At 38.7% G+C, this 21,069-nt stretch overlaps 1 protein-coding gene across 4 annotated transcripts in view; it reads left to right on the top strand.

Moving 5' to 3' along the window:
- SORCS1 (sortilin related VPS10 domain containing receptor 1) overlaps window positions 1-21,069 on the top strand; it is a 500,902-nt gene that overhangs the window by 424,531 nt on the left and 55,302 nt on the right. For all 4 annotated transcript variants that reach the window (XM_039217305.1, XM_039217304.1, XM_039217306.1 and 1 more), the window contains exon 18: window positions 3,245-3,416. In XM_039217305.1, coding sequence (XP_039073236.1) covers window positions 3,245-3,416 — 172 coding nt within the window. The remainder of the gene's footprint in view (window positions 1-3,244; window positions 3,417-21,069) is intronic.

The raw sequence follows: 21,069 nt of genomic DNA, 5'->3' as shown, positions 1-21,069 counted from the left end.
CTCAGACCCAGGGACAGCTGCTGGGATGAAAATAGAACCATTCTCTAATGAAAAAAGCAGGTGTGTGCTTACTTGAGTAAATGAACTCTGTATTTTTGTACAATTTTCTTCTAAATTTCAGGGACAGGTCTGGTAGGGCTAATGTGATGCCATTTTCATCCAGGAAATAAAATGGTTTCAGAATGGTTTTTAATGAGCATTTAAAAAAAAATTACCAACAGCCTTCTCTGTGGCAGAATCCCAGGGGGGATGGATTCGTGCTTTGGATTTAAGCAGAACTGTTGCTGCTGGATTCAGGGAAGCCTGGGGCAAAGATTGGTCAGAACAGCGACAAAGGCATGTACTCTGGCCGATGATGCCAGTGGTGATGGTGTGAGCCCATGCCTTTATAGCTCGCCATGACAGAGTCACAAGTATGCTTGGATGCTAAGTGATTAAAAATCATAACCTGCCTTTTGTGAAACATGCAGGGAGTTTCTGATGCACAAACTCACTAGGATTCCATAATTACTATGTGACATCACTGGTCATTTTCTTGCTACCTTTGCTGGGACCAGAATGTCACCATTCTGCAATGCTGGTGCCTTTTCTCTCTCCATCTCTTTCTCCCACCTACCTTTATTTTCTCCTTTAATCAGGATGCACTCATAAGCACCTACAGTGGATTTTCTTAAATATCAAATGGAGTGATGTTACAAATGCTCAGACACAATAATGACCAGCCAAATTGGGTAGGGATCCTGCTGCAGGAGAAGACATTTGGAGGCTGCCTGAGGGGCTAGGCATTAACCCCTTAGTTTCTGGATTGTAAGGAGAAGTAAGGACACCAAAGATAGGGATTGGTCACAGCTGGGTTGGTGAGTGAGGTGCTTGAAGGGCTTGGGGCAGTGGTAGTAACCGACTGCTCTACAGATATTTTAGCATTTAAAATGGTACAGTCAAGGGCATCTGGGCAGCGCAGTCGGTTAAGCATCTGACTTTTGGTTTCACCTCAGGTCTTCATCTCACAGTTCTCATGAGTTCAAGCCCCACATCAGGCTTTGTGCTGACAGTACAGAGCTTGCTTGGGATTTGCTGTCTCCCTGTTTCTCTTCCCCTTCCCCACTCATGCTGTTTCAAAAATAAATGAATAAACATTAAAAAAAAAAAAAAAAAAACAGTGCAGTCATCCCAATGTGGATCCCCTGACTATCAGCTTTGCATGTCCCCCAGGACAAGGATGCTTTCAAGGAACTTAAACTTCAAGTCACACAGGAAGACAGTCAGATGAGGCATAAATGGGTTCCTAGCATGTAAATCCTAAGAATTCCTTTAAGAATTTAGAGGAGGGACAGTATCCCTCCACTTAAAGAGTCAGTACAGCAGAGGTAAAGAGAGGATGTATACTAGAGACACATTTTCTGGGGTCCTGACTACGTGATCATGAGAAAACTGGTTAACTTCCATGAATCATGACTTCTTCATCTGTATTTTGAGAATAATAATACCTTCCTTAAGCAGAATCATTCAGGATATTTTGAAGATAAGTGGAAAAATTCACATAAAAAAACTTAGCACAATGACAAATATAGTTAGCACTCTCTGTATATGAACTCTTTGTTATTTCACTTATTTTACTCTCCTAGTCAGGAAAAGACAGAGGAAAGGAGTTGTTACTTAAAGCGTAAGTTTTAGGCAGCTGAGAGAGCATGCATGAACTCAGAAAAGCAGAAAGAGCAATATAAAATAGGTACTCTCAAAATGATTGAAAAGAGAGGTTTGACTAGGGCAGAAAAAGTGTTTTGGTGAGAAAGAATTCAGAGACATAATGAAGTGAGCTTGTAGAGGGCTTCATGCACAAGACGACAGGATTTAATGGCTTATCCTAAGGACATTTGGAAGCTATGAAGATTATGAACAGGTCACAGAAATAATAGTATTAAATAAAAATAACTGGTAACCTTTTATAAGCACTTGCTAATCATTAGGGCGGTTTTAAATACTCTGTGTACATTAATCCATCTAATTTGTACAACTACCTTGTGAGGTGAATTAAATACTAATAATTGACCTCGTAGTGATCCATGGTGTTGAGAGTACTTTCCCAGACAGTATTTCATTTCACTTTCTCAACCATGATCTTAAGTAGTCAATCCTGAGACTCAGAAGCAGAGGAAAGGACGTTGGCAAGATCTGAAGGAGTTGGAAAACTTTGGCCTGCGGGTCATATCTGGCATACTGCCAGCATCTGTAAATAAGGCTTTACTGAAACCCAGCTATCTCCATTCTTTTATGCATTACCTGTGCCCACTTTCATGCTGTAATCAAAGATTTGAGTACTTGTGGAAAACACCATATAGCTGGCAACACAAGAATATTTCCTATTTAGCTCTTTCTGTTAAAAGTTTCTCCACTTCTGATCTAGAAAAGTGAAAAGACCTTAGACTTTACTTCTACTCTGACCTCTTTGGGCTCAGGAAGTCTACTATATGAATTCATAGAGTGGTTACTAAGGACCCCACACAGAAAGATAATGAACAGATAACACTGAAGTTCAAAGTCTTAAAGGTTAATTGTCCTAAAAGCACAGATTCTAATTAATTATGAATCTGATGATCCTTTTTTTCTATTAAAGCTAAAATAAGAAGAAATAAACAAAAGAGGAGGGAAGATTTACTCAATCTGCATACTCATCTCCATATTATGTTTTCAGTATTTAGCCAGTATATCCCCCTCATAAAATATCAAGTAAAAACTATCAAATTTAGCTAGCTTTCTGTACTACACCATTACCAGAGCATCCTCTATGGGGTCTAATGTTAAATCACATAATCCATAGCAATCTATTCTTTGTCCAAATTGCAAATTCCCTTGCGATATGTATTACTCATTCTAACCCTCAATTATATATTCTTTAAATTATCTTCTAGATTATTTTCCAGATACCTCATCAAGATTATAAACATAGTGAGGGCGAGGAGCATGTCTACTACTGCTTTGCACTTCCCATAGCTCTGAAGTAAAATGATTCATTGACCGAATAAAAGAAATATATTAAAGTGCTAATAATATGTACAATATGCCCCTATGCTGATTTGTCTTTCTGCTGAGTGCTTCACAGGAATTAGCTCTAATCCTCAGAGCACCGTGACATGTAGTTATTGGTAGCCCTCAGGGCTACACAGTGGTAGATCTAGCTTTAAAAACTTGGGAGTGATGCAAATGGTAATGAGCCAGCTTACAACGTGAACTTTTATCCATTTAGGTACAGGAAAGTGGTTTCCAATAACTGCACTGATGGAGTAAGAGAACAGTACACTGCCAAACCACAGAAGTGTCCCGGGAAGGCCCCGCGGGGGCTGCGGATCGTCACTGCTGATGGGAAGTTGACAGCGGAACAGGGGCACAACGTCACTCTCATGGTGCAGCTGGAAGAGGTAAGACCAGAGCCTGGATCCCTTTTGTCTTCTAAGGCCAGTGATCTTTCCTAGGAAATCGGATTCGGTTTACGTATGTTTTTGGTTTTGTTTACTTTTTTTTAATTTTAAATGTTATTGAAACTTTTTATTTTTTGTTTCCTTTAATTCTTTGGTTTGTTGTTGCTGCTGCTGCTGTTTCGCCTTCTCTGACACATTTCCTCAATTATTTTCATTCCGTTGCAAGTTGTTCTTCATGCTGACCTAATCTGTTTCTTCTCAGGAATTCTTTTTGGAGTTAATTGTGCCTTATTGGCACTTCTAGCAAAAAGGTTTCTCTGAATACATTAATGGTTTTCCTAAAATAATTTAGCACACACGCATGTTCAACCTCAAAGACACTAGGGCTGTCTTCCTCTCTCATCCTGAAGTCTTGGCTTTTCTTTTCAGAAGGCAGCCTGCTGGCCATACATGCAACACTAAAGCAAATCTAAATATAATTGAGCATCCTTTCTTTGACAATTGAGAGTTTTATTTTTGTAGCATCTCCGCAACATCATTATGAGGATCAATTACTATTTGGCAAATTACGGTTCCCTGAGATTTCTGAGTATTTAGAGTGGATAAAATGAAACTTATGTTTTTTAGGATATACACGGGCATTTTTATCATCTTGCAAATGAGGAAGATACTCTCTAAAGGATAAATAATTACATTAAATGATCTCAATTATCAAGCCAGGCAGTAGTCCTGCATTCAACCATGTTCTCTGAGTACTAAGATAGGAGCAGCACTATCCTAGGCCTTGTGAACACAAAGGTATTTAAAATGTTGACAGTGAGAGGTGCCTGGGGAGCTCAGTCGATGAAGCATCCAACTCTTCAGCTCAGCTCAGATCATGATCTCAGGGTTCACGAAACTGAGCTCTGCATCAGGCTCTACGCTGATAGCGCAGAGCCTGCTTGGGATTCTCTCTCTCTCTTTCCCTCTCTCTCTGCTTTCCCAGGTCCTGTCTCCAAAGGTTCTGATTGAGTAGGTTGGGCAGGACCTAAGAATATGCATTCATAACAAGACCATAGGTTATGCATTGTGCTTCCATATAAACACAGCCGCCTAGGTGGATTAGTTGGTTAAGTGTCTGACTCTTGGTTTCAGCTGATCTCATGGTTAATGAGTTCAAGCCCCACGTCAAGCTTGGGATTCTCTCTCTTCCTCTCTCTGTGCCCCTCCCCTACTCATACTTGCTCTCGTGCATGCTCTCTCTCTCTCTCAAAGTAAATAAATAACCGTAAAAAAAAAAAAAGAATAAACAATAAAACAAGGGCATAGTCAAGGGGACTAGCATAGCCTTACAGGCTCTGGAGTATGACTTGAAGGGGAAAAGATGAAGCAGTTAGGATTGCTTTGTCAGGATTGATCAAAATTCATGGTATTTTAATTCCTGTAGGAAAAACAACTGTGAGTTAATGAGTTTGAAACTCCAGCATAGGATGATGCTGATGCTTCTAGTCCAAGGATCACTTAGAGAACTGTTCTTCTAACCCAGTACTCCTCTCTGGTATCTCCTTAATAAGCGCCTTTCAGCTGTATCCAATCTCCTAGATATTAAAGTTCCCCAAAATTTTTCCTTTGGAGCTAGAATGATGCAGACCTGTTTATGCCAATTGGAGTTGCTTACAATTTCATAGAAATAAAATCTTTAGGGACCAGTGCCTGAGGCTATGACATACTAGCTCACATATATTAGAGCCAGAGTGTAGAGAGAAAGAAAGAGAGCTATGAGGAGGAAGAAGACCATGACACAATTGTCAAGAGGATTTAGGAAAACAAAATTCTTTTCTTCAGAGATGGGACATTCAGTGCAGTGAGTGCAACAGTTCATGCTGAATTCCTCTCAAGAACTTCACCAGTTCATACATCACAGAGGAGGTCAGATTTCGGATTCTGAGTTAGAAGACTGAACAGGAAGTGTTGTCTAAAGAGTTGGCTCACAAGGATGGGAAGATCAAAGTTGACTTCGGGTCAAATCCCAGAGATTTGAGAGCACAGAGAAGTAGCACAATATTCTGTGCATTTTTTCCCTCTCTGAGTTGTTTGACAACATCTACATGATACGTGCAAAACAGAAAGTCACTAAAAGGATGAGAAACCAAGCAGAGTTTTTAGAAGTATTACATTTTGAGGAATAAAAATTAGAGCTCAGGGGCCATCAGGGAAGGAAGCTCTGGCAAGCAATACAACACTGGATTCTTGAGACTCCTAGAAAGCTCTATCCTAGGAGTGAGGACACACCATATTTAGATCTGGTTCTCTAAATGCTGAAATCCAATCTGGGATTATTTTAGACTCTGAAAGGGTTAGAGTGATTTCCACCCCCCCTCTAAATATTTGCCAGAAGCTAAAACGAATCCTCTTTAGAGCAAAATAACATAAATCAGAAGTCTTACCTATTTGCGTTTCATATAAAATATTGGGCATTTAATTTAAAATATTACAAATATATCAAGAAATAGGACATTTAGAAGGAAAAAAGCATCAGAAAAAAGAACATTTGTCTGAGATATATTTAATATGTTCATGAATAAGGATCAAGAGAGAAAATGTAACCTCCAGCAGTAATCATTAAGAAGCAGTCAATGAATGGAAGTTGTAGAAATAAAGATGTAATAACTGATATTAAGAAGTTAGATAGGTGGGGCACCTGGGTGGCTTAGTCGGTTAAGCATCCAACTTTCACTTAGGTCATGATCTCGCAGTTCGTGGGTTCGAGCCCCGCATCGGGCTCTGTGCTGACTGCCAGCTCAGAGCCTGGAGCCTGCTTCAGATTCTGTGTCTCCCTCTCTCTCTGACCCTCCCCTGCTCGCACTGTCTCTCTCTCTCTCCTAGAAATAAATAAAAATATTAAAAAAAAAAAAAAGAAGTTAGATAGGTAATGGTCGATTGAACCCAGATAGAGGATCAGTTAACTGGAAGAAAAGACAATTGGAAGTTTAACATTTGGCATAAGAGAAAAAAGATAGAAAATAGAGAAAAGAATAGGAAGGGAAGGGGCACCTGGGTGGCTCAATTGGTTAAGCTTCTGACTCTTGGTTTCAGCTCAGCTCATGATCTCACGGTTCATGAGTTGAAGCCCTGCATTGGGCTTGCTGTTGGTCTTGACTTCAGTGTGGAGCCTGCTTGGGATTCTCTCTCCCCTTCTCACTCCAACCCTCCTCTGCTTGCACATGTTCTCTCTCATTCTCTCTTTGTCTCTCTCTCTCTCTCAAAATAAATAAACTTAAAAAAAAAAAGAATAATAAGAGGAAATGATAAAAGGATATCATAAACATAATTGGAGTCCCAGAGGAGAAAAGAAAGATAAGGAGTCAGAATCATTTTTGAAGAGATAACATGTAAGAATTTGCTGAAACTGACAAAAGGCATGAGCATATCAACATAGATTGGAGAGAATCCACAAACCCCAAGCATGATATATACAAAGGGAAAAAAAAAAAAAACCACACATGTGTAGATATCATATTCAAACTACCAAAATCTAAAAACAAAGAGAAAAATTTAAAAGCAGCCCAGAAGAAAATTAAATGACATCTTTGAAGTGCTGGGGAAAAAAAACAAATGTGAAGGTAAAATAAAAACATTTCTCAAACAGAAACTGAAATGAGTTATATAAGCTGATTTCTATAAAAAGAAATATTAAAGGTAATTCTTCAGGCATAAAGAAAATGATGCCAGATGAAAGTACAATAATGGAAAGACTGAAGAGCAAGAAAGAGGGCATATGGGGGGGGGGGTGTAAATTGAAATCAATAATAACTTTTCAGGCCAATAATGATAATCAGCTATGGGTTTAAAATATATGCAGAATTAAAATAAATGACAACAAATGTGTATTAAAAATGTCATTCGTTTTAAGTTCCATGAAACATCTGTAAGGAAGTAAAAGTACTAAGTTATATTCGACACCAGCAACTCTAGAATAGATGCTTTAATATCTAGAGAAACAGCTAAAAAATAGAGAATATTTAACTATCAAATTATTGACAGGGGAACTGGAATAATATTTAATACACCTCTTTAGTCTAAAAGAAAAGAAAGAGAGAAGAGGAAACATAGTCAAGACAAATAGAATACATACAGAAATGGTAGGTATAAACCCAAATATCATCATTAATTACGTAAAATAGTGCTTTTTGTGGCTTGCTTAAGAAGTCTGTGTCTAATCCAACATTGTAACATCATGCCACAAGTTTTTTCTCTGGCTTCCACATTTAAGTCTGCAATCCATCTTGAATAAAACCAAGGCAGATAGAACTTTTTCTATTTGCATATTCGTTGACGTAGCATCACTGAAGGACAGTTCCTCTTGTGCTGAATTGCCTGGAGCCTTTGTCGTAAATCAATTCAACATATCTCTGTGGGTTTGTTTCTGGATACTGCGTTCCATTGGTTTTGATTTTCAAACCTGTGTTAATTGATCATTCAAACACATTTTAAGTACTCTAGATTTAGAGTCTCTTTTTTTGTTTGGGAGGTTTTTTGTTTGTTTTTGTTTTCTTTTTTCTTTTTCTTGTTTTTCTTTTCTTTTTTATCTTTTTTACTTTTTCTTTTTTTTCCTTTTTTTTTTATTTTCGACAAACCCTTGTGTCGAGGGCTGACTTTAAATAGATCGCAGCGAGGGAGCTGCTCTGCTGCCTACGAAACCCCGACCCAGAAGCAGGTCGTCTACGAATGATTTAGCACCAGGTTCCCCTTAAACGTGCGTTGCATGACGGGCGAGGGGGCGGCCTCCTTTCCTGCTGCGCCGCGATTCCTGGGATGAGGGGCCCTCCGCACCGACCCCGGTCCCGACTCGCGGCGGAGCAGGCCGCTAGATTTAGAGTTAAGTCTTGATAATTGGGCATATAAATCCTCTGAGCCAATTAAAATCACAATTATATATATAATATATATAACCTGTTATGTGTAATTATATGTAATATACTTTTTAAAAATTTAAGAAACAAAACAGATGAACATAGGGGAATAGAAGAAAGAATAAGATAGAGACGGAGACAAACCATAACAGATTCTTAAATATAGAGAACAAGCTAAGGGTTGCTGGAGGGCTGTTGAGTGCAGGTGTGGGCTAAATGGGTGATGGGCATTAAGGAGAGTACTTGTTGGGTGTTATATTTTAACTGATGAATCACTGAATTCTACTCCTGAAACCAGTAGTACACTGTATGTTAACTAACTTGAATTTAAATAAAATTAAATAAATAAATAACATAAAATATAATGCATACCTACAGACAACACTAACACCTTCTTTTCAATATCTCTACCCAGAGCATTACAACACATTTGGAAATTATTTTTAAGAACATAAAATGTATGGCAAAATATACCATGATTGTGGATAGGAAGACACAATATTATGAAAAGATGCCAGTTTTCCCTATATTGGCCTTATATTCAAGATAATTTCACTAAAGTCCCTAGAATATATTTGTGGATTAAAATTGCATGATCATAAAATTTATATGAAAAGGCAAGGGCTCAAGAATAGCAAAGATAATCTCAAAGATGACTCACAGAACTGGATGGGTTACATTACCAGGTATCAAAATGTATTATAAAGCTCTAGTAATTAAGAATGTGTGATTTTATATATAAATGCATGTGATTATATATAAATAGATACAGGTATATAAATATATATCTGTATATCTCCTGCATACACAAGCTGATCAAGAAAGGGAATAGTGAGTCAATAAACACATGCATACGTATATATGCATGTGCATGTATAAGTGTGTATACATACATATGTATGTACATGTATACTGTATGTACATATACACACCATACTCCTTATGACAAATGAGACTCTGTAGTACAGTAGGTAAATTGTTTTTTCAATAAACAGTGCAGCGATATCAAAGTCAGGTGGGAATATGTGAATCTTGATTTCTCTTCATACAAAAAATAATTCCAACTGGGCTGTCCATCTAATTTTGAAAGCTAAAACTAAACTGCTTAAAGAAAATGCAGAAGAGTATTGTTAAGCAAAGATTGTTTTAAAACAGGAAATTATACCTACTAAGTAATCGGAAGAATATGGTTTGATTAGACTATATTAAAATTAGGAATTTCTTTTCTTGAAAATACATTATTTGGAAAATAAAAAGATAAGCCCTGGAGGATACGGAGTTATTTACAATACATAAGTTCAAAGAAGGACTCATACCCAGAAAACTATACATGAATTCTACAAATCAGTAAGAAAAATTCTGGCAGCTGAGCAGAAAATGCACCAGTGACTTAAATGGACTCCTCAAAGAGGGTAACCAAATAGCTGATAAGCGTATGAAAAAATCCTCAGCATCACTGCTCACCAGGAACACAACTGAAAACTAAAATAAGATATTACTATCTACCCATCAGAAAATTAATACGTTAAAAGACTAATAATATCAAGTATTATTGTTGGAGCAACTGGTCATTCATACAGTAGTGTTTGGAGTGTGGACTGTTACAGTTTTGGAGATCTGTTTGAACTTAACTACTAACCACTATTCTATTCTGTGAATATATCACAGCCTGTAACCCAGAATTGCTACTCCTAAGTATATACTCATCAGAATGCATACAAATATGCACCAGAATATATGGAAAATAATATACATAGCAGATTTTCTCCTAAGAGGTCAAAACTAGAAACAAACATTTAGCAACAGTATAATCAAGAAGTAAGTTACAGTATACTTATCAAATGGAATGCAGTGCAACAATGAAAAAGAACAAACTAATTCTCCCTGCAGAAACTTGGATGAATCTCATATCCACTATTACACTAAATAAATCAGGAAAAAAAATAATTCTGTTTAATTAAGCTGCAAGAGTAGACAAACCTAATTTATGGTAACAGAAGTGAAAGCAATAGTTATCTTTAGAGGGGAAGTGGCCGAGGGGTGGGATTTGGGGGTATTGGAAATTTTCAGTTTTTTGTTGTTGATTAATGGATTCATTCATTTTGTAAAAACTCAAGTCATATATTTGATTTACATATTTTTCTTTATGTCTATTATGCTCAACCAAAAGCTTACCTAAAAATCACATGAAAAATTCATATAGCATATATTTGTACATTTTGTATTTAGGTCTTTAGGGAGAAAAAGAAAAAAGAAAGAAAACTTTGGTGATATTTAGGAAAGTATGTACCTCCTGGGCCAATCCTGTATTCTATACTTGCTGGTATAGTGAGCATCAAGTCACCTTTCCCAGAGATATAAGGAACCTGGTTATGATGACTTAGAAGAACATGATCTTTTGAAGCAGCAGATGTTTGTGCTGAAGTAGGCTCCAGATTTCAGAATTTTGTTCAATTTCTAAGAACACAGTAGAGCAAGATCTGAAACAACTCACGCCTGGTCGGCTCTGACCTTTGTACACCCTCCAGGGACAGAGGAGAGGCTCTCATCCATTCAACTTTGCTTTCTATGTAACAACCATCATCAGATATCTCAGACTCGGCTGAGTGATGTGAGAACAGATTGGGGAATCTGGTTCTAAAATGTGTAAATTCATGCCTTCTGGGCACAAGAAGGGAAAAAAAGTAACAAGTTAGTTCATTCCACTTGAGTGGGTAAAGCTACAACAGCAGGGAGGAAATCTGCTATCTTCAGCTGTCAGACCTGGCCCCTTGATGTCTTGTCTCCTAGTGCAAAGTACAAGCCATAAAGACTGTCCCGACATCACGAGGCCCTGGGGAATCTCACATTCAGCTGTGGGGTTCTGTGCTGATGTTCACAAGCTGTCCTTACAGAAACAGCCGGTTTCTCTATTAATCTCTGGATTATATACATCAGCCTAGGTGATGCACGTGGTTAGCAACACAAAGTAAAGGAAAGCAGAGTGTCTTCTGAGAAGCTGGGGAGCATTGAAATGTAACACAGTGATAACAATTTGGATATCCAGCCTTTATTGAGCACTGACTGTAGTCCAGTTTGTGAACATTTTCTTGGATTATTTATTTAGATCCCACAGCAACCCTGTGGGAGTGAGTAGATGTTATCATCGTCATTGCATTTTATAGATAGCACAGTTAAACCACAGAAAGGCAAAATAAGTTACCTGAGATCACATAGCGACTTAAATATAGAGTCAGGAGTCAAACCCAGGCTGTATGGTATCTGGCCTTTTGATTGCTTCTGTCCAGTGGAAAGAGCCAAGTTCTGGGAAAGAACTTCATGTATACAGTTCCTAATGTTCCCTAGAAACTGGGGACAGGTAGTAACAAAGACCAAGAAGTAGAAAAAGTGCGCAAAATTTTCTCTGCCCTGGCCAGTCTGTCTTATGGCTGCTGCTGTATTCTTAGACACTAATCATATATAAAGCAAAATTTTCGTCCTGGATTTTCTGAGAATATTCATGTCTTATGATCAATTTGTTGAAGACCATTTCAACAACCAGAGATTCTAAATCCTTTCTAGGTTTCCTTCTCATTGTAGAATTCTCTCTGGATTGAATGGCTCCTATGCCTCTGGTATTGTTTCAGCCATTCTAAAGAATATTGGATATATAGGATTTGAATGTGGGACCTGGGGTTTGTCATCCATGCATGCCCAACTTCTCCAGAGTCTTGGGTATGAATTAGACTATAAGAATGGTTTAATCAAATCCAAAAGAGAAGCAAACAAAAGCCACTGAAATATGCCACTTGGCAACACATGGAGTCTGTATTATCTCCCTCAAAAATCTCTGAGTCTACTTCTCATTTGAATTTGACACTCCTAAATTTACTTTGAATATAGTATTTGGCTCTCTCCACCCTACCTAGTGCCAATTTTTCATAACAGTAGGGACATTACTGCCAAGCTTCTGATGCTTCTAAAGTAACAAGTCCTCAAGTTACCAGAGGAAGCAAGAAGTCCCCACGACATTCTGATAATTAGACTACATCAAGATTAATGCAGAAATGAGCCTAAGACTCTACAGTTTGGTATAATATTTTATCCTCTGGGCACCAAAGATTAGGCCTGTGTGTCTTATGGCACACTCATAGTTCATTTTTCTCCTATAAGCTTGTCTTCTGTCTACCAGGTTGAGTTGGGCTAGGGACTGCTGTAATGGTCTCATTCTTTGTCTCCCCAGTTACTTATGTACAAGCCCCTCCATGTAGGCTGCATCTCCTGTACATATCAAGTAAAGTGTGGAGGACCTGAGGAATCAACTGTCCCACCAAATAGTTAGACATGTGTATTTGTCTGTTCTTCAACACAGATTTTACTAAGTTCCAATTTTACAGCATGTCCTTTTCATTCATGAGTAGACCTATTGCATTTTGTATAGATACATGTTTTTGGTAAACAAGGGCCTGTGCTGTATCAAGTTTTAAATAACAATCTAATCGCATGAAATATGAAAGGGTAATTATTTTATATTCATTCAAAACAAACATAAAATTTAATTTACAGCATTATATTGTAGTAATATTTTTGGCAGCCCCCATTACATGATAAATACCAGTAAGGCATGAATCCTGCTATGCCTGGTTGCAGGTCTAGCATCTCTTCTCACTGTGCCTAACACATTGCTAGAACTCAGTCAGTGTGTGTGGATTTGGATAGGGCTCCCCAAGGAGTATAGAGATGAAGCCCAAACTTAAAAGGGAAAGACTCTTAAAATTTGTGTCACATCCAAAGCATGTTAAAGTCTTCCTCTGAAATCTAAATCCCTTCCTTTGTTCTGTACTAATGCTTGTCCTAATTCTAACATAAGAATATCAGTGAAAACCTTGCTAACATCAGAGCAAAGAAGAGAATTTCCTATTGACAGAAGGTAATCAAAGGCTAGGTACGCCGATGCTGGCTTGTAGCTCCACGCACAGTCGTGCATGTCGGAATAAAAAAATTTGCAGACTTGGCATATGCAAGAAATGGAATCTGCTCCTGCAAAAAGTATGAGAGGCTGCCCTCCACATCTCAGTGACAGAAGGGCTGTATAACACAGTTAGTTCAAAATCCTGAAGCTTGGGCACACCTGTTACTCAGAGAACCACATAGCCTATTGAAGCTGATGAAAAGATCCTATTGTCAGGAACTCCATCCCTGCTGTTTTCACATTCTCTACCAGAGAACTCTAATGAAAGAAACTTCATCAGAAACATCAAGGCAAAGGAGACAATATTTCTTCCATCCCAGCCTCCCTTATTGTGGCTGATGCAAGAACACACATACACATACACTCTGCATTTATACATTCACTGTTTCCTTAGAGACAACGTATAGTTAATCTAAAGATCAATCAAGAGGGGAGAGGAAGTGTCCATAAAGTTATATCTGGCGAGTCAAACATTTTCCAACTACACCTGAATTTAAGGGAGCTGATCAAAGGCATTTTGCACTGAGACCCAGGTATCCAATGAGAGATGACATTTCTCTGTCTGAAGGCTTGCTTAAGACGAATGATCTCTGGACCACTAATGAGCACCTAATGAGCCTATAGACTTTCAGTGCAATAACTTGGCCTCCTGGAGAAATCCAGTGCAAGAACCTGAAGGCATAGGATGGATGGCAGAGGGCCTAATCAGTCTTAAGAACTCAACAAAACCCATTTGGAAGGCATTCGTTGGAGAAGATGGCAGGCAGAAGTAGTGTCTGTCTGTTACAGAAGATAATTAAATCTGTTTTAAACAGCTGTAAGAATAAAGAGATGCAATTCGCTGCATAATTTAAGACTTTTAAATTAAATCTGAGGCAAGGGACTAAAATTAAAACTTCGATCTGTATCTCATTGTCTTAATACTTCAATTTACATACAAAGACTGGAACTTAATAAGGAAAATTCATGATTATAACTTCTTCGGTAAGATTTAACTTCAAAACGTGAAGGCTGTGTCCTCATTAAATGGATTTCAATGATCTATAATTTCACATACATTGAAAGACTTATGGCAGCATAAAAGTAACCACAGTGTAATAACACTTCATAAAAATTGCAGGATGTTTCCAGCCATCGGATGGTAGAGAACATGACTCTTGATACGATTTGCTGTGAGAACCTCATTTGTTGAAGTCATGAAAGAATTTGACCTACTTTTTCATCTGGGGGGAAATCAGGGCCTTTAGAAGTGTCACAAAGAGTTAGCATACAGTGTCAAGTCTAGGCAGGTATCAGTGCATAAGCCAGCGCAGAGCGGACTCAGAAACCTCAGCTGTTTTCTTCCCCCACACAAAGGAATAGGAGCTGATTTCAATGAGCCATGGAGACTTAAGAGGCTTTCTCATGTATTATTCCATTCTCCATTCAGCTTTATTCTCTTTGACTCTAGCAAGGTAACTGAGCCACTTCATGTCTTCTCCCTTGCTGCTTCGAGTTAAAAAAGAAGGAGGGAAATGAGGTAGGAAATATAGGCTATCTGTAGCCAGAGGCCTAACATATGAAGTTCAGGTTGGCTTGGTTACCAGCTCTTTTTTTTTTTAAGTTTATTTATTTTTGAGTGAGAGAGAGAGAGAGAGACAGAGCATGATTGGGGGAGGGTCAGAGAGAGAAGGAAACACACAATCTGAAGCAGGCTCCAGGCTCTGGGCCATCAGTACAGAGCCCAACACGGAGCTTGAACCCACAAACCGTAAGACATGAGCCAAAGTCAGACGATTAACCAACTGAGCCACCCAGGTGCCCCTGTTAGCAGCTCTTTGTGAGGCTCCACTTTTCCTTCCCTCATTACTGGTCCACATACATTGGAGTGTTGCTATTCTTTAGGGTTTCAGGGAATGAATGTTTGCACAGAACTTTGCCTTGACAAGCAAGAGTGATGCCTAGCTCATTACTGAGAGTTTCAGTCTCTCAGTCCCTCTGCTCTAGGCCCTGCAACACCAGTGCCCTACTTCATCCCCATGGCTGGCCATGACCCCCGAATGAGAACTTCACTCAGCCACACAAGTTTTGCCCAAGTGTGTAACATCTCAGACTTCTGGCTTTGCACTTTGTCACTTGCTATTCCATGACTCTCTGTCTTGTTGGCTCCTTCCTTAGTGTGATTCACCATTTATGTGCAACGGACAGTTTCCACCATATGACTAACAGTGCTTGAATGAGCCCTGCATCTTCACCTGTGAAAACTGAGGTCATTTTAGCAGCCTGAAGGGACATTGGAATATGAGTGGATCTGCAGTAATGCCCCTAACAAAAATAATATAATTATAAAAAATAGCAGGTCACCTGCCCTAAATGTGATAAGTCTCATGGTCATTCTGCCTGTTTTAATAAGTAAAGAAATTAAGGTTCAAATGTAAATTGCATTTCAAAGGGCATATAACCTGAGTCTTTTAACTCCTCAGTTACCACCTGACTCTTTAGGGCACTTCTTTTTCATACAGGACTCTGTAGACCTCTGTAAAGTCACTTAGATCTCTCAAGAAACTAATAACTTGGAAAAATGAAGGAAGTAACATCCAGGCCAAAAAATTATATATCCATTTCAGAGATAAGATCCTTTGACTTTGGATAAGTCTAGCAAGTGATGCTAGATATAAAAGTTTTGAAAGCTATTTAGAAATTTTGAAAGCATTACAAAGAACAATGTAATTATTCCTGTATTGTGTGTATATGTGTGTGCGTGCACATGTGTGTTCATGTGTTTCTCATTGGTTAATATAGCATTCCCAATCTAATGATGTCATCTCTGGGTAATACAATTATGAGCAATTTGAATTAAAAAAAATTTTTTTTCTTATCTTTATTATTGAGAGACAGAGAGAAACAGAGTGAGAATGGAAGAGGGGCAGAGAGAGAAAGAGGCACAGAATCCAAAGCAGGCTCTAGGCTCTGAGCAAGCTGTCAGCACAGAGCCTGATGTGGGGCTCGAACCCCTGAACTGTGAGATCATGACCTGAGCTGAAGTCAAATACTTAACTGACTGAGCCACCCAGGCGCCCCATGAATTTTCTTTTTCCTCATTTTATGCATTTTCTACATTTTATTTATTAATTTTCCATGACTTTCTGTTTTTTCTTCTTCTAGTTAAGCTAACATTTCTATAAAGTATTTTTTAAGTTCATTTATTCTTTTTGAGAGAGAGAGAGAACAGGGAGTGGCAGAGAGAGAATATCCCAAGCAGGCTCTGTGGTGTCAGCACAGAGCCCAATGTCAGGAGTGATCTCATGAACTGTGAGATTATGACCTGAGCTGAAATCAAGAGTCAAATACTTAAACAACTGAGCCACCCAGGTGCCCCAAACCTAACAAATTTCTATTATATATTTTATGACATAAATTATGTAGAAAAAAATCATTGCATGGTTGCATAAGTTTATTCCTAAACTTAGGCAATTTCCCTACGCTTCTTTTTTTAAAAAGCAGAATTTTGCTCTTATTCCATACCTGAATGTTTTAGACTATTTTTTTTAAAGTCATTTTAAAACATATATATTATTTTTGTCATTTGGTGGCACCCTCGTTTTCCTACCAAAGCTTGCTGTGGTGGATCCTAAAGCCACCATGTAGTGGTAACAGTGTGCTGATGTCCTTCATTACCTAAAAAGTGTTTTCAAACCATAATGGGTCAGAATTCTGACCTCTATCTACCACAGCATCTAGATGGAGTAAGCAAGTTATACTTATTGACTTACTGACTTGCTTACACAAGCCAAATGTTCCTCCAGCCTTATGGTATTCTGTTCCATTCTAAGCTAGACACCAAGTACAGAAGACATAAAAAGAGAATGTGGAAATTTGCTCTCATTTCAAACACATAGTACTATGGCTCATTTGGAAATGAAAGATGAACCCATTTTGTGATGTTCTAGTTGGAAAGTCTTGGTCTGAGCATTAGATCCCAAAGTATGTGAATAGTTAGGATAGGCAAATCCCAAGGATCAGAGTCCTCAGTGAAGGGCCCAGCGATCTGTATTTCAGCCTTGGAAAGGTGAAGTATGTATCCAGTCAAAGGACTTGGTGGATCTACAGTCTGGTCTTCTGGCATCACTGACGTTGTTGGACCTGAGTTCTCTGGGGAAATGTAAAACCCCATGTCCTGCCCTCCGCCCCGGTGTGATTATTCTTTCTCCAGATCAGAGCATCCAAGTTCACTACTACTACGTTTTCTTGCAAGAGGCATGGGGGTCTGCACATTTGGGGAGGTACCTGTGCTACATCTCTGAGTAGACAAGGGAAGAAGCTGAGTCTATAATTATGCAGTTTTGCCTCTATGTAGATATCTTGGGATTGTGTCCAGAGCTCAAGTTTTTAAACTGAAGAGAAACCCACAGAACATGAATTGAACCAATTATTCAGGAAACACTTTCCCAGCAGATCTAGTGAGGCAGCCTCAGCTTTCAGCAATGCGTGCCTCTCTTGAAAAGGATACCAGAGAGAACCAAGACTTGCGTGGGAACAGAAGATAGGGCATTTGCAACTGTCTTTTGTCATAGACTACTGTTGTCCTGTGCTGGAAGGACTCAGTTTACCATTATAAAAGGGCAGACTCCACACAGTCACAGCAGTGGATTCTTGTTTAGAGTTCTTCTCACTCTGTTCAGCACGCACATCAGCAAGATATTCACAAAGAAGTTTTGCAGCTTCCATAGTATTTTGTAGAACCTGGCATGTTACACTGAGCTCCTCTTACATTGCTATTTAATGAAGAATTTGATCCATGTTGGCATTCCTTTAAAGGGTTTTAGTTACTGGAGCTTACAAAAGCTTTCTGGTTTCACATATGAGTGAATCCATTCTTCAAGAGCACCCACTGGGAATGAGCACAGTGAAATAGTTTCAGTTGTGAAGCCATAGTTGGAGTGTTGAACTTGGAGTTAAGAAGAGAGAGCTTCGTTCAAACTAGTCTTGGGACTCTAGGCAAATTTTAAGTCTTTTGGGGTTGAAGATTAAATGAGATACTCTAGAGAGAGAAGTTATTATTTCAGCTATAGTAAACCTTCAGGAAATATCTTTTCTCTTAGTGACCACCAGGAGATAATCTAGAACAATCTTATTTGCATACTTTATATAAGAAGTCACATGCCAGAGTTCAGTCTTACTAATAAGCACAAGGTGGAGAGCACTTCCCCCATGAACTTATTTCCATCAGCTGATGAAATCTACTGTTTGATAGCCAGGGCTGAGTGTGCCATAGTGATCTTCTTTCCTGTTTCTTGTCGAGACTCTATTAACCTGAGTCTGACTAAACCTACTGGGAGTGGGGTATGCAAGGCAGAGGTGGGTTATTTTTAGTTTGTGCTCCCCACTCTGCTAAATATTTTTAGTCTTAAAAGTAAAGGGCTGAAATATCTTATGTTTGTTTCTGCCATTCATTGCTGCCTAATGATTTTTGTTTGTTTGTTTATCATACTTTGTGGTCCAAAGAGCATTAAAAACAACAGAAATCTAAGACCAAAGTTGGCTAATGTATTCCATCATCAATCTGTTTTCAATCTGAGTTACTTCCTGGCTATTTCTCATATACTTAGTCAATACATAAACATTTACAGTAATGGTAAAAATAGAATGTTGTATTTTGTGGTATCTCTTGTGTCATACCATACTCCACCCCCTACCTTTTAAACTTGGTGAAATCTTTACTTTCTCTCATTTACTCCCTACATCTTTTAATCCTATGTGCTGGTCTCTCTCTGCCCCTCACTTTTCTTGGTCCCCCATGGAATCAGTGTTAACAGATTGCACTATATTTGCCAGCACCTTTATACTCATACAGACACACACATATAGTACATATACTTTAATCTGTTGTATTTCTGTTTTTGACAAAAATGGGTTATACTCAAGTCAATTCTCCGCAATGTAGTTTTTGCCACATGAACTTTAAGATCCCTTTCAAAACTGAATTTTTGTGAATCCTGAGGCACACTTGAACTTTGCAAGGGCCAGACTCTGACATATGAGCCCAGTTTCTATCTGCAGCGAGTCTATAATGCCTTCAGGAGTGTCTTGGAGCCTCATCTTTGGATGAGGCTGTCAGTGTTGAGTTACTATAGCATTTGTTTTCCCATTTTTCTCTCAAGCCATGTTGCAGGAACTGATAGGTTCATCCACCTTCCATTCCTCAGGTTAATCTCAGCTCCTTAGTGGCCATTTGATATATTTGTTTTTCTATTACAGAAGTCAGTGATGCCCTTGAAGAATCCCCATATGGATTTCATGTGGCTTTTGTGCTTTTCTTGGACACATCTTTTGAGCTAATAGTCTCAGTTCTGTATCTATATCAGGGCATGTGACAAAAGGGCAGTAGGTCTAAAACAATTTTTATGGTAGCCTAGATATTTCCCAGCCAAGTTCCACTTCAGGAATCATAGTTTGTGATTTATTAAATTGAAGTAACTCAGAATTATACACCACATTTTCCTGACTGCTGAATTATAAATACCTATTGTTCCCCATATTGTCTATTCTCTTTATGGCTTAAACGTGATACTGCTTCACCAGAGGGAAGACATAGGACTGTGGTATGGTGTTCATGTCAGTCCCTCTTTCCACTTCTAAACAGAGCTGTTTTCAGGGTGAGGGGGGTGGGCTGCCAAAGACAGGGGTGGAGTCTAACCAGAAAATAAAGTGATGCCTTGCCTTTGTTATCATCTTTTTCTCACTCTGAAAACTATTACAAGTTCCACCTAAGGAAGTTCACCAAGGACTGAACTGCATGGATAAAGTTAAACCACAGTTCATCTTAAACCCTAAAGTCACACTACCTGTGGGAGTTCAGGCATCTTATTAACCTGTCTGTGCCTCACTTCTCCTGGCATAGCAGATCAAAAGAACATCTTGCCTTGCTATCTCCCTGGACTCCTAACAGCCAACTGAGCTAGTATATAAGGAAGCACTTTGATGAACAAACAAATGCACAGTATTCCAAATTTGTTGAATTAAAAGAGTGATCTGCAGACCCTGTGTTAGGCACTGAGGGTACAGCCACTAAGAACACATCTCAGCACTCAGGAGTTTATACAAACTACTTGTGGATTATCCAACAACTCGTTTTCCTACAGAAGTTAACTAATCTTGACTGCACGTAATGTGGAATTTTTGTGTGTAATTGTACACGAGACACTGAACAGCTGCAACAATTGTTCTTTCATTCCTGACTTTATTAGTGTACCTTTCACACTTAGAATCCTAAAACATCCTGGGAAAGCTTCGCCACCATACTGAGACGAAAGGAGCATAGCATCAGCTTGCTCTGTACTATACTCATCTTCAGAAAGACTAAATGATGAGAAAACGTACTATCCAACAATCTGATCCCACACAGGCCTTAACCTTTGGTGCAGCCCAGCATCCTCCTTGGACCTTCTCAGACACCAACAGCACTGAATATCTCCAGGGTCCTTGAGCCAAGAGGGGAGGGGTCTTGAGTGGTACTGGGCATCAGCACTTTTTCTTTTAATTTCTATAAGAGATGCTGATATCAAAATCTGAGATTCACTGCTTTCAAAACCAATACATGATGGGAGTTAATTTTGACAGGAAGGTACATGTAATTTCCTGCTGGAATTCATATTTCAATCTACCATCATCTACCCTGAGCTACCCCCTAATTAGCTTCCCAGAATACTTGGGCTTCCTTCCAGTTCATCCTCCATATTGTAACCAGAGTGATCTTTTTAAATTAAAACCATCCTCATGCCATCTTCCACTAAACCTCACTTTAATGGCTTCCCATTGCTCTTAGGAAAAA

The sequence above is a fragment of the Hyaena hyaena genome, unplaced genomic scaffold, assembly GCF_003009895.1.
Source record: "Hyaena hyaena isolate Hyena2069 unplaced genomic scaffold, ASM300989v1 scaffold_677, whole genome shotgun sequence".
Classification (NCBI taxonomy): domain Eukaryota; kingdom Metazoa; phylum Chordata; class Mammalia; order Carnivora; family Hyaenidae; genus Hyaena; species Hyaena hyaena.
Note: the sequence above shows the minus strand (reverse complement) of the source record. Positions and strands in the feature narration are given on the sequence as shown.